Source organism: Babylonia areolata, chromosome 23, assembly GCF_041734735.1.
Source record: "Babylonia areolata isolate BAREFJ2019XMU chromosome 23, ASM4173473v1, whole genome shotgun sequence".
NCBI lineage: Eukaryota > Metazoa > Mollusca > Gastropoda > Neogastropoda > Buccinidae > Babylonia > Babylonia areolata.
The window spans coordinates 30442353-30454852 of NC_134898.1; the positions used below are offsets into that span (position 1 = coordinate 30442353).

The following is a 12500-nucleotide window of genomic DNA, read 5'->3' on the forward strand; positions in this document are numbered from 1 at the left end:
GATAAATGGTTTCTCCATTGCAACAGGAAGTCATTTACAGCTTAGTCTTTTGTGAAGGACTAGGACTCTCAGATTAGGAGGTAAAATTGCACTGGCTCTTAGTGCTGCAGCCTTGGGAGCTAGCTGGCCTTTTGGAACCATCCCAATGCTGACTGTCCCAAAACTTTCTTGGCCAAGAGAATGGGGATGTAATTTGGGCAAGACACTGTCCACTATAATCAAATTATAGCCCAGATGGTCAGGACAGCAGTTGCATCCTCTGCCGTTCCGATAGTCAGAGTCGGACACAACTGTCATATATATATATATATATATATATAGCCACATTTGGTCCTGGGGTACAAAAAAGAACCAAGGGGGTGTGAATAAGCTGCTCCACACCGTTGGCCTTGCTTGCTATCTCCCACCACTGTGGTGACCGAAGCCGTAGGAAAAAAAATGTGATCTGTCAGCCGGGATTTATTATCTTCAGCTGAGACCAGACATTGCGACACATCAATTTAACACGGAGAGACGACGCCTCCAGGGATGTGTGTGTGTGTGTGTGTGTGTGTGTGTGTGTGTGTGTGTTGTGTGTGTGTGTGTGTGTGTGTGTGTGTGTGTGTGTGTGTGTGTGTGATGAGAGAGAGAGAGAGAGAGAGAGAGAGAGGATCGCCTTTGATTGATACATTTTATAAGCAGCCCACCCATATACTCACACTCCCACACGTTCGCTCGGGCTACACCGTCTCACCTCTCCTTCCCACCCACCCCCACTCCCCGTGCAGATGCACACACAGCCACACACACACACACACACACACACACACACACGCACGCACACACACACACACACACACACACACACACACTGTGTGCACATATTCACAGAGGTGCACCCACGCACACACATGCACGCACCCTTCCCCCCTTTACACACTCACGCACTGTCAAAAGAGCAGCCATACTAAAAATACAGGAAAGCTTCAGCAAATGTTTGGAACACAAATATCGAAAGAGGTGGAGGGGTGAAGACAAAAGAGAAAATACCTGTCTAGCTTTTACTGTAAAAAAACAACAACCCTCAACTATCTTAAACACACACACGTCCATGCACACACGCACGCATGCACAAGCATACACACACATGCACATACTCCCCCCCCCACCCCCACCCACGCATGCACACACGCACGCGCACACACACATACACACGAACACGTCGGCGCTCGCGGCATCATAAAAACCACACAGTAATCTACGCGATTATGTTGTTGTTGTCAGCAATGTCCATCTTTTCGTTTAGTAATCAAATGGGAACAAAAACATTTTCATTAATGAAGCTGATTGACCTAAGCAGTTTATGCCTTGTTTGTTACGTTCACACGTCATCAGCATCCAGTAACAAGAACACATTATACAACTGATCAATCTAAAAAAATTCCATATGCATTTGCTCAGCGTTAGTTTTAAATAATTCTAGGCCACCCATGTTGTTTCTAACGAAGTGCTTTATGTCATTTGAGAAGACAGAAAACAAAAGAAGGGACAGGTTTTCTCCCTGTCTAACACCAGTCTTGCACTCAAAATAGTTTGACAAACAACTGTTCCAGTCAACACGTGATTTAGCTTTGGCGTATATGTCTTGTATTACTGTTACGATTCTACCATTGGTATTAGACGTCAAAATCTTTTGCCACAAGAGTGCACAATCTATAAAATCAAAAGCTTTTTCATAATGTATAAAAACAATATAATTTTTTTCCTGACAAGAAAAAATCAATGATGGAGTGTAACGTGAACACATGGTCCATTACAGAGAAGCCACTTCGATAACCAGTTTGTTCATTGCCGTGAGTTCCATTCTGCTCCATGAAATTCGCCAAACGAACATTAAGTAAACTCGTAAACAATTTCCCAAAACAACTTAGGACAGAAATTCCCCGGTAGTTGTTAGGATCAGAATCACAATCTTTTTGTTTATATATAGGCTTGATTATTCCCTTTGTCCAGTCATCAGTTAGCTTACCAGTAGTCAATATTACATTAAAGAATTTAGTAAACAGTCCTATCATTTTTTAAGAAGACGACTTTGAGAACTCATTAATAATCTGATCAATACCGCATGCTTTATTGTTTTTTTTTAAACCTGGTATTACCTTCCCTACTTATTCTATAGTAAAGGAACAATTAAAAAAAACTATTATCAACATCATTTACATTACTATCTACTGACGTAATGAGTTCCTTCCTCTCTATCAACATTCTCACTTAGACTTTTAAAATGTATGAAAAATGCTTCAGAAGTTATCTTATCATAAATATCTCTTTTATCATTATCAGAGCCATTTAACAATTTCCAGAAGGATGAAGGATCTCTGCTTTTTAAATTACGTATCTTTTTCATTAAATTAGACTGGAATTTTCTAAATGACTTTCGTAATTGCGGTTTATAAGCTCGACTGGGTGCAGTCAGAGCTTCCCTAACAGGTACAGATTTGTTCAGTCTGGCATAATTCTTAGTTCTGTGAAAACTCTTTCTCTTAATTTCGCATTCGCGATCAAACCTGTCACAATTCTGGGTTTTTCTGCTTGCTGTTATACGTCTTTTCTTCGTCTGTAATTTTGTACTGAGAATTCTAACAGTAATTGCTGCGTATTTCAGAGAGATTACGGCAACCTCACTCACCCCTCCCTTCTCCCTTCTTTCTCATCTATCTTCGCACTCTCACATCCCCCACTCCCCCCCCCACCCACCCCTACACACCCCCATCGCTATTTTCTCCCTTCCTCCCTTCTATTTTCTTCCCCATCTTAATTAGTAACTACGGCTTAAGGGATCAGTTCCAAACACGTAGCACCGTCTTCGTTTACTTGATGTCACGGTTGCTGTGGCCTTGATATGTTTCTGCGGAACAACGTTGGAGGTTGCACGTTCGCTGTAGGCTTATATGAGGACAGATGGAATTGTCAGGTTTAACCAGATTAGTGTGTGGGGGTGGGGGTGGATGGTGGGTGGGTGATGGGGGCTGGGGGTTTGGGGGGGGGGGGGGGGACAAGCGTTGACGTCGGCGTTGTTGATCTCAAGTGGCAGATTTGTTGTTGTTGCTACTGTTGTTGATATAACATATTGTTGGGTTCTCCTCACTTTGTGTATACGTCGCTTCATATGCACATGTTTCTTTTCTTTCTTTCTTTCTTTCGTTCCCTCCTTCATTCTTTTACCCTTTCTCTTTCTTTCTTTTCTTTCCTCTGTTTCCTTTTCTCTTCTTCCCCCCCCCACCCCCCACTTATTCTTTGATTTCGTTTTGTTTCGTTTAATTGATAAATTAAGCTTCTTTCCTTTTATGGTTGCTGTTGTTGTTGTTGTTCTTCTTCTTCTTCTCTTTCTTGTCGTTTCTTTCTTTTTTCTGTCTTTCTGTTCTTCTGTCTATATTTTTCCATCTCATTTCTCTGTTCATTGATTTTTTTGTCTTGTGTGCTTTGTTTATTGTTTCTTTTTTTTTCTCTTTCTTTCGACAGACTTTTAGTCTTCATTCTTTAAATTTCTCTTATGTTTCTTTTTTTTTTCTTTCCCTCTTTCTTCTGTCGGTCCTTCTTTCTCCCTTTCCCCTTTCTCCTTTCTTTCTGTTTTATTCATCTGCTTGACGGCCGCTATAGCCTAGTGGTTCAAACGTTGGACTTTTCAATCGAAGGGTCCGGGTTTCGAATCTCGGTAACGGCGCCTGGTGGGTAAAGGGTGGAGATTTTTCCGATCTCCCAGGTCAACATATGTGCAGACCTGCTAGTCCCTGAACCCCCTTCGTGTGCATACGCAAGCAGAAGATCAAATACGCACGTTAAAGATCCTGTAATCCATGTCAGCGTATAAGAATATACCCAGCATGCACAACCCCGAAAACGGAGTATGGCTGCCTACATGGCGGGGTAAAAATGGTCATACACGCAAAAACCTACTCGTGTACATACGAGTGAACTTGGGAGTTGCAGCCCACGAACGAAGAAGAAGAAGATTCATCTGCTTGTTTTCCTCTGTTTCTATACATTTTTTAAAATTATTAATTTTTCTTTTTTCCACTCCCCTCACTCATCCTTTCCAGTTTTTTTTAGGAAGGGAGGTGGCTGAATGGTTAAGAAGCTTATCTCTCAAAATAGTGCCCGCGAGGGTCTTGGTTCGAATCGCGGTCTCACCGTTTCTCCCAAGTTTGACTGGAAAATCAAATGAAGCGTCTTGTCATTCGGATGAAACGACAAACCGAGGTCCCGTGTGCAGCACGCACTTGGTGCACTGACAAAACCCCCTCCCCCAACAAACAAACAAACAAACAAAAAAACCCAGTGGCAATGCAAACGTTGTCTTTTGGCGAATTTCTTTTAAAGAAATCCACTGTGATAGGTACGCAAATAAGAATTTTCTGCATGTATTAAACGCCTCACCAGTGCGTTGAGAAACTGAAATTCTGAACTGAAAGTCTTTTCTAGCTCTCTCTCTCTGTGTCTTCTACCAGAACGCGGATGCAAACCGTTTCTGCCCGTTTTGTCCTGGCATCCTGGAAGGTGAATACCATTTCATTTTTGTGTGTCCTAAATACGGTCATATCCGCCGGAAATATATTTCACAGTTCATAAATATTAATGAGAATACATTGCTTCCTATTCTACAAAACTCATGTGTTATACCTCCAACAGAAATCTTGCTATGTACACTTACTACGTTTTAAAATTCAGAGACGAATTTACACAATGAATGAACTGGTATAACTATAAACATGATGAATACGAACATGCTATGTATTTTTCATCCAGTTATCGGTTACTCATGTACAATACTGACTTTTTTCTCTCTTTTTTTTGTGACGAGTGAAATATGTATTCTTTCTGCATGTTGAATTGCCCCATTGTATCCCCCACCCCTTCGTGTGTGGGACGGTGGCCTTCACAATTAAACCTGTGTCAGTGTCAGTGTCAGTGTCAGTGTCTCTGTCTTCTACCACCTTTCTTTCTTTCATGTTTTTTTTTTCTTTCTTTCTTTCCGTCTTTCCTTCTTTCTTTCTTTTTGTCATTTTTTTTTTAATCTTGGCTTTTGCTTTTCAAGTGTTGCACTGCTTTATTTCCTTTGTGAAAAGAACTACCGCCTATCAAAACCATTTACTATGCGAGAAATACATCCTTAGTCACTAAGAATTTTTTTCACTCCCTGTTTTTTTTTTTCCCCCTTCCTTCCTTTTTGTACGTTTTTTTTTTTTCATTTTCCTTTAATCTATTTATTTCATTTTTCTTTCTCTGTCTCTCTCTTTCTCTCTTTCTTCTCTTCTTTCTCTCGCTTTCTTTCTTTCGCTCTGTCTCTGTCTCTATCTGCCTCTATCTTTACCTGTCTGTCTGTCAGTCTGTCTGTTTGTCTCTCTCTCCCCTCTCTCTCCCTCGCCAATAAATACGCTTTTGTCTGCTCTCTCTCTCCCTCTCTCTCTCTGTAAACTTGCGTGCGTTGTTAATCTGCTTTGTTTGCTTGTTTATTTAAGAGTTGTGTTTAACGACGACATACTGGCTTTCGCAATATTAGAAATACGTCTGACGTGTTGGCAAGCTTGGATCAAAAACTCCCGTTTCGTATTAATCCCCCCCCCCCCTCTCTCTCTCTCCCAACCCACTCAACGTGATTAGAACTCAGGTCAGCTGATGCCAGTCTTGCTGACTTTATCCGCTGGACACCACCATATCTCTTTCCATCTTTTTTTTTTCTTTCTTTTTTTTTTCTCCAAATGACAGGATCTTAATACTGGTCACACTGTACTTTACGGTGAGTATTGACGTCATACGTCTCTCTTCCCCTCCCACACACTGACGCAGCAAACAACGACGGCCCCCCCCCCTCCCCCCCACATCCCCATCCATTTTGGTAATAATTACATTTGTTTAAGGGACTTCCCACTACAGTATAATGTGTCTTTTATTAACAAAACAGAGTCTTATTAGTCCGCGCTATGTGTTTTGTCGCACACACGTGCTGGTAATTATGTGTTGAAGGACTACCATAACTCATAGCCTGCTTGCTTAAAAAAAATTGTTTTTGCACGTCGGAAAAAGAAACCCGTCTACATTCGGGCACCTGTCTTGTCGCACATACTTGCAGAAGAGCATGTATATTTTCTTATAAGCATCCTTTACACACACTCCTACACTGCTGCAGGTGTCTACCCCACCGCCCCCATCCACACGTACGCACACAGGCACACAGACACAGACACACACACACAGACAGACACACACACACATTCTTAAATACAGCACACTTCCAAGAATACGGGCCGAGAGCTACAAAACTCCTACATGTGCTCACGAAGTTGAATAGCTCTCCCAAATTGCGAGCAACAAAGGCGAACAAGAGAGGCAGAATGTGCGAAAGAGCATGCTTCACTTTTCGACTTTTTGCTTCACATTTTGGTTTTCTTATTGTGCATACAATGGCACTTCATTGTACAATGTTTGGTTGTAAGCAATGGAGGCTGTCAACTGAAGAAATGGATGACAGCACATGTTTGCTGCTTTTGTCTATGTCGATCGCCTTTGGTATTGCTCGCTGCGATTTCGCGATGCGCATGCGCAAAATCCAAGATTGCCGCGGGACTCTCCAAGCGGTTCTATTTTAGATATTGCCGAATAAATCATCTACAGCGTGTATGTTTGTAGTTTGCTTCTTGATCGGCGCAAAAGCCGAGTGGTTTAAGCGTTGGACTTTCAATCTGAGGGTCCCGGGTTCGAATCTCGGTAACGGGGCCTTGTGGGTAAAAGATGGAGATTTTTCCGGTCTCCCAGGTCACGCAGAAGACCAAATGCGCACGTTAAAGATCCTGCAATCCACGTCAGCGTTCGGTAGGTTATGGAAACAAGAACATACCCAGCATGCACCCCCCTCCCCCCCGAAAACGGAGTATGGCTGCTTACATGGCCGGGTAAATAAACAACCCCCCAAAAAACAACAACAACAACAACAACAAACAAAACAACAAAAAACAAAACCGGTCATACACGTAAAGTGTTACATGCCTGTCTGAGTGTGTATGTGTGCGTGCCTGAAATCTGATTGAATGACACAGGAAACGAATGATGAGCGCCCAATGGCAGCCGTCAGTCGGCTCTAACCAGGTAGGTAGCCTGTCGTGCAAATGACCCCCGTGTTTGTAAAGCGCTTAGACCTTGGTCTCTGACCGAGAATAGGCGCTATGCTATATAAGTATCCATATCATTCATTCATCATTGATGGCACTGGCTGTTGGCTCGACGTCGTTCTGATTCTGATTGTGATCCCGTGTTTCAGTGGCGGTGACGGTGGCCTTCATTATCTGCTGGGCCCCCTTCCACACACAGCGTCTGATGGTGCTGTACGTCCGTCACTGGACCCCGTACCTGTTGGCTGCCCAGAGCCATATCTTTTACATCTCAGGTGAGTGAGTCATTATTATTATTATCATTGTTATATTATATTATTATTATTGTTGTTGTTGTTGTTGTTGTTGTTGTTGTTGTGTGTTATTATTGTTGTTGTTGTTGTTGTTGTTGATGCATCTGGACTCCTTACTCACTGGCTGCCCAGAGCCATATCTTTTACATCTCAGGACATCTTAGGTGAGTAAGTCATTATTATTATTATTATTATTATTATAATAATATTGTTACATTATTATTGTTGTTGTTGTTATTATTATTATTATTGTTGATGTTGTTGTTGATGCATCTGGACTCCTTACTCGCTGCCTGCCCATAGCCACATCTTTTACATTTCAGGTGAGTGAGCCATTATTATTATTATTGTTGTTGTTGTTGTTGTTGTTGATGCATCTGGACTCCTTACTCGCTGGCTGCCCATAGCCACATCTTTTACATTTCAGGTGAGTGAGCCATTATTATTATTATTATTATTATTGTTGTTGTTGTTGATGCATCTGGACTCCTTACTCGCTGGCTGCCCATAGCCACATCGTTTACATTTCAGGTGAGTGAGCCATTATTATTATTATTATTGTTGTTGCTGTTGATGCATCTGGACTCCTTACTCGCTGCCTGCCCATAGCCACATCTTTTACATTTCAGGTGAGTGAGCCATTATTATTATTGTTGTTGTTGTTGTTGTTGTTGATGCATCTGGACTCCTTACTCGCTGGCTGCCCATAGCCACATCGTTTACAGTTCAGGTGAGTGAGTCATTATTATTATTATTGTTGTTCTTGTTGCATCTGGACTCCTTACTCGCTGCCTGCCCAGAATCACATCTTTTACATCTCAAACAGTTTTTTCATGGTGAATTAAGCGGTCAGAGAGCACAGATGTAGGTGATGGGTAGAGCACGTATGGAGATTACTGACCGGGCACAATTGTTGGTAATGAACAGAGCACAGGGGCTGGTTAAAAGCAAGAAAAACAACAACAACAACAACAACAACAAAACCAAACAAAACGTACAGAACACACATATAGGCAATAGCACAGGCACAGGAAATGTGTCACGTTCATTGTTTTCTTCTTCTCCCCTCCCCTTACTTTCCCCTTCTACTTGTAACAGTTGTCATTATATATCTATCTATCTATCTATCTATATATATATATATATATATATATATATATATATATAGCTGCCAGGTAGCAGTGAAAATTTAGATTATTTTTATTGTTTAACAAAATGGGTGTTGGTTTTTAACTTTGTGTTTTTTAAAATCTTATATATATATATATATATGTGTGTGTGTGTATGTGTGTGTGTGTGTGTGTGTGTCTGTGTAATTATTCCATCATTTTCTTGCCATCAGCAAATAGCTCGTATTAAAAAATAAAAAATAAAAAGAGAGAGAGAGAGAGAGAGAAGAGAAAAGACCGAAACCAACTGTTCAGTGCACAGCCCAAAACATTAACAAAAAGAAACATGTGCAGCCTCCTTCTGACAAAAACCACAAGCACGGAATCATGCAGTAAGATAAAAACCCCTATCACAGACCCTAACAACAAGTTCAGAATAATAATAATAATGGATACTTACATTGCACACTATCCAGAAATCTGCTCTAGGTGCTTTACAAAAACGCTTTTGTTAATATAAAACATTATATCTATGTTACATACACACACCAAAATGTGACTACACACACACACACACACACACACACACACACACACACACACACACACACACTGCATACATACTTTTTAACATACATGTGTATCTAACAGCTACCCTAACACATACGCACACATAGGCAGGCACAAACTTACATAAACACACGCACACACAATACACATTCATATATATGCATGTAGTTATGTACACATACATATGTATACACACATAGTCAAGCGAAACCGAAAACCTCAAAAAAGGAACGTCTACAGGAACGTTACGAAAACAAAATATACACCCACGTAAATTGCAAAAAACAAAAACAAAACAAAAAACACAGCAACAAACGCTGGCACACAACACGCAAGGTTATAAGAAGCCCTGTACGTGAGAACCAAAGAAACGAGTTCAGACAATGCGAAACGCAAGGAGAAGTGGAGAGAGACAATGTAATGATTGTGTGTGCCTCCCACAGCGACCATTCCCATCTCTGTATGGCCCTGTAATGGGGAATTGTTGGACTCTGACATGGCCACTTCCAAGCCTACACATTATTGATCAACTGCAGTGCACGTTGGGGTTCAGAGGAAAGAAATGCACGCGGCAAGTGTAGGCAGGGAACTCAGAATTCAGAACTCAGAACTAAAAACGTATTTATTCAAGGATTAAGACTTTAAGCATTGCCTATTCTTCCAATCTGTCCTTGATAATCTACATCTATTACAAATAGCACACACATAAATGAAAGGAAAAGGTATTCATCCAGAAGGGTATACATAATGAAGAAAACAACCCCCCCTGCCCCCCCCCCACACACACCCCCCCGTGCACACACATGCATACACACACGCGCGCGCGCGAGCGCACACATATACATACACACACACGCGCGCACACACACTGATAGCACCCCCTCCATCCCCACACACACTATGATTGACGGATAGGACAGTGAGTCAGAGAGAGAGAGAGAGAGAGAGAGAGAGAGAGAGAGAGAGATGTCATCAGTATAAAAGTTCCAGAAACACCCGGGTGTTCAAAAGGTACAGTATTGTTACTGTGAGAGTAAAGGAGAAGTATTTGGGGAGGCTTTGGTCGGGAAGCAGAAAAAAAAGTTCCTGAAATTAACAATCTCCCTTTTCGTGTCTGTGAATATGTCTGTGTCTATGTCTGTGTCTGTGTCTGTGTCTCTATGTGTGCTAAATTCTCTGTGTCTCTTTCTGTCTCCCTCTGTCACTGCCTCTGTCTGTCTCTGTCTGTCTGTCTGTCTCTCTCTGTCTCTCCGTCTCTCTCTCTGTCTGTCTGTTTGTCTCTCACCCACACACATACACGCACACACTCTCTCTCTTTCTCTGCCCCTCTGTCTATTTCCTTCTATCTCACACAGTCAAAATAACGTTATGATCAAGGAGCTGAAAATGACGTGATAATTTTATATTTGTATTTGTATTTCTTTTTATCACAACAGATTTCTCTGTGTGAAATTCGGGCTGCTCTCCCCAGGGAGAGCGCGTCGACCAACTACAGCGCCACCCATTTTTTTTGTATTTTTTCCTGCGTGCAGTTTTATTTGTTTTTCTTATCGAAGTGAATATTTCTACAGAATTTTGCCAGGAACAACCCTTTTGGCCGTGGGTTCTTTTACGTGCGCTGAGTGCATGCTGTACACGGGACCTCGGTTTATCGTCTCATCCGAATGACTAGCGTCCAGATCACCACTCAAGGTCTAGTGGAGGGGGAGAAAATATCGGCGGCTGAACCGTGATTCGAACCAGCGCGCTCAGATTATCTCGCTTCCTAGCGCGGACGCGTTACCTCTTGGCCATCACTCCACATATCGACTTTTTTTTTTTAATCCAGAAAGATTCAACATTCATTTCATTGTGGCAGACATAAACTCATACACATATGCACGCACACATACGTGAACACATCTGCACCACAACATATACATATATACGTCCTCGTGTGCATGCATGCAGCAACAACAACAATAACACAACACAACACAACACAACACACCACACACACACGCACACACACGCGCGCACACACACACACACACACACACACACACACACACACACACACACACACACACACAACAAAAACAAAACAAAACAACAACAACAACAACAAAAAACGACAACAACAACAACAACAGCGATCAGAGAGGTCTTTGTAACAGTAATGTGATGTGTAATAGTAAGAAGATACAGCGATGGGGGAAAAAAAAAGGGAGGGGGGGGGGGGGGGTCACGGACGTAGAAGAGAATGGTAACATGGCTGGGCTAGAAATGACTGCAGCTCTGCGCTCAGCATAAAGATGAATGACATAGCAAAACGTGTGTGTGTGTGTGTGTGTGTGTGTGTGTGTGTGTGTGTGTGTGTGCGTGTGTGTGTGTGTGCGTGTGCGTATGTTTCTGTGTATGTGTTTGGGTCTGTGACTTTATATATTGTCACTAAAAACCATAAAATCATTCATGTGTTTGATTGTGTAATGAACCACACACACACACACACACACACACACACACACACACACACACACACACACACACATATATATATATATATATATATATATATATATATATATATATATCAACATAATCACTTACATCTGTTATTGTTTATGTTCACATTTTTTTCCCATCTATTCTGCATGTCATAATGAATTTATATATATTCGACCCAAGAAAGTCCGGGAACAAAAAAAACAAACAAACAAACAAAAAAAAATTCTAAATTTTGCCAATGCGCTTTTATGTATCTGTTAATTTCCATCTCAATATACGGTTCTATCGCCTTCGATGTTTTAAAGAGTTTAAATTGTGCAAATCTGTCACTGGCTTCAATATGATCATGCCAGTCTTGCCACCACCAGTCCACTATTCTTCGTCTTTGTCTATTTCTACACTCTTTTGCAATGCCCATATTTCTGCTCTGTAGTATTGGCTGAACTTGAGAATCAAATAACTTAACAAAAACACTCAACGAACTACAATCTATTTTATACAAAAAGTGAAATATCATGATAACTTAGTTGCTTTCCTTGCCTTGTTTTGCTATATCTTGACATGCAAAGCTGAAACTAAGTTTTGTTGAGAAATAGATTCCAAGATACTCATATACATTTACAACAGTAATTCTTCTGTTTCCGTATGACCATATTACATTTCTTGCTAAATACCTTCATTTACGGAACACAACAATATTCGTTTTGACCATATTCACCTTTAACTGTAAATTGTAATGCAGCATATGAATTATTTGATTGACGTTGCAACCCATTTGTGGTTGTGGAAAGCAAAATCATACCATCAGCAAAAAGTAGAACAAACAATTCAATCAAGTCAAAAGTAACGCCGTGTTGGCCGTGCTCCATAATTTCTAAAACAAGTTCATTAATGAA

General features: G+C 41.2%; 1 protein-coding gene across 2 annotated transcripts in view; it reads left to right on the forward strand.

The window, feature by feature from the left end:
• LOC143298016 (uncharacterized) overlaps positions 1-12500 on the forward strand; it is a 170924-nt gene that overhangs the window by 140840 nt on the left and 17584 nt on the right. For both annotated transcript variants that reach the window (XR_013057337.1, XM_076610669.1), the window contains exon 5: positions 7295-7420. Coding sequence is in view for 1 of the 2 variants with exons in the window: in XM_076610669.1 (XP_076466784.1) it covers positions 7295-7420 (126 nt within the window). In the remaining variant the exon portion in view is untranslated. The remainder of the gene's footprint in view (positions 1-7294; positions 7421-12500) is intronic.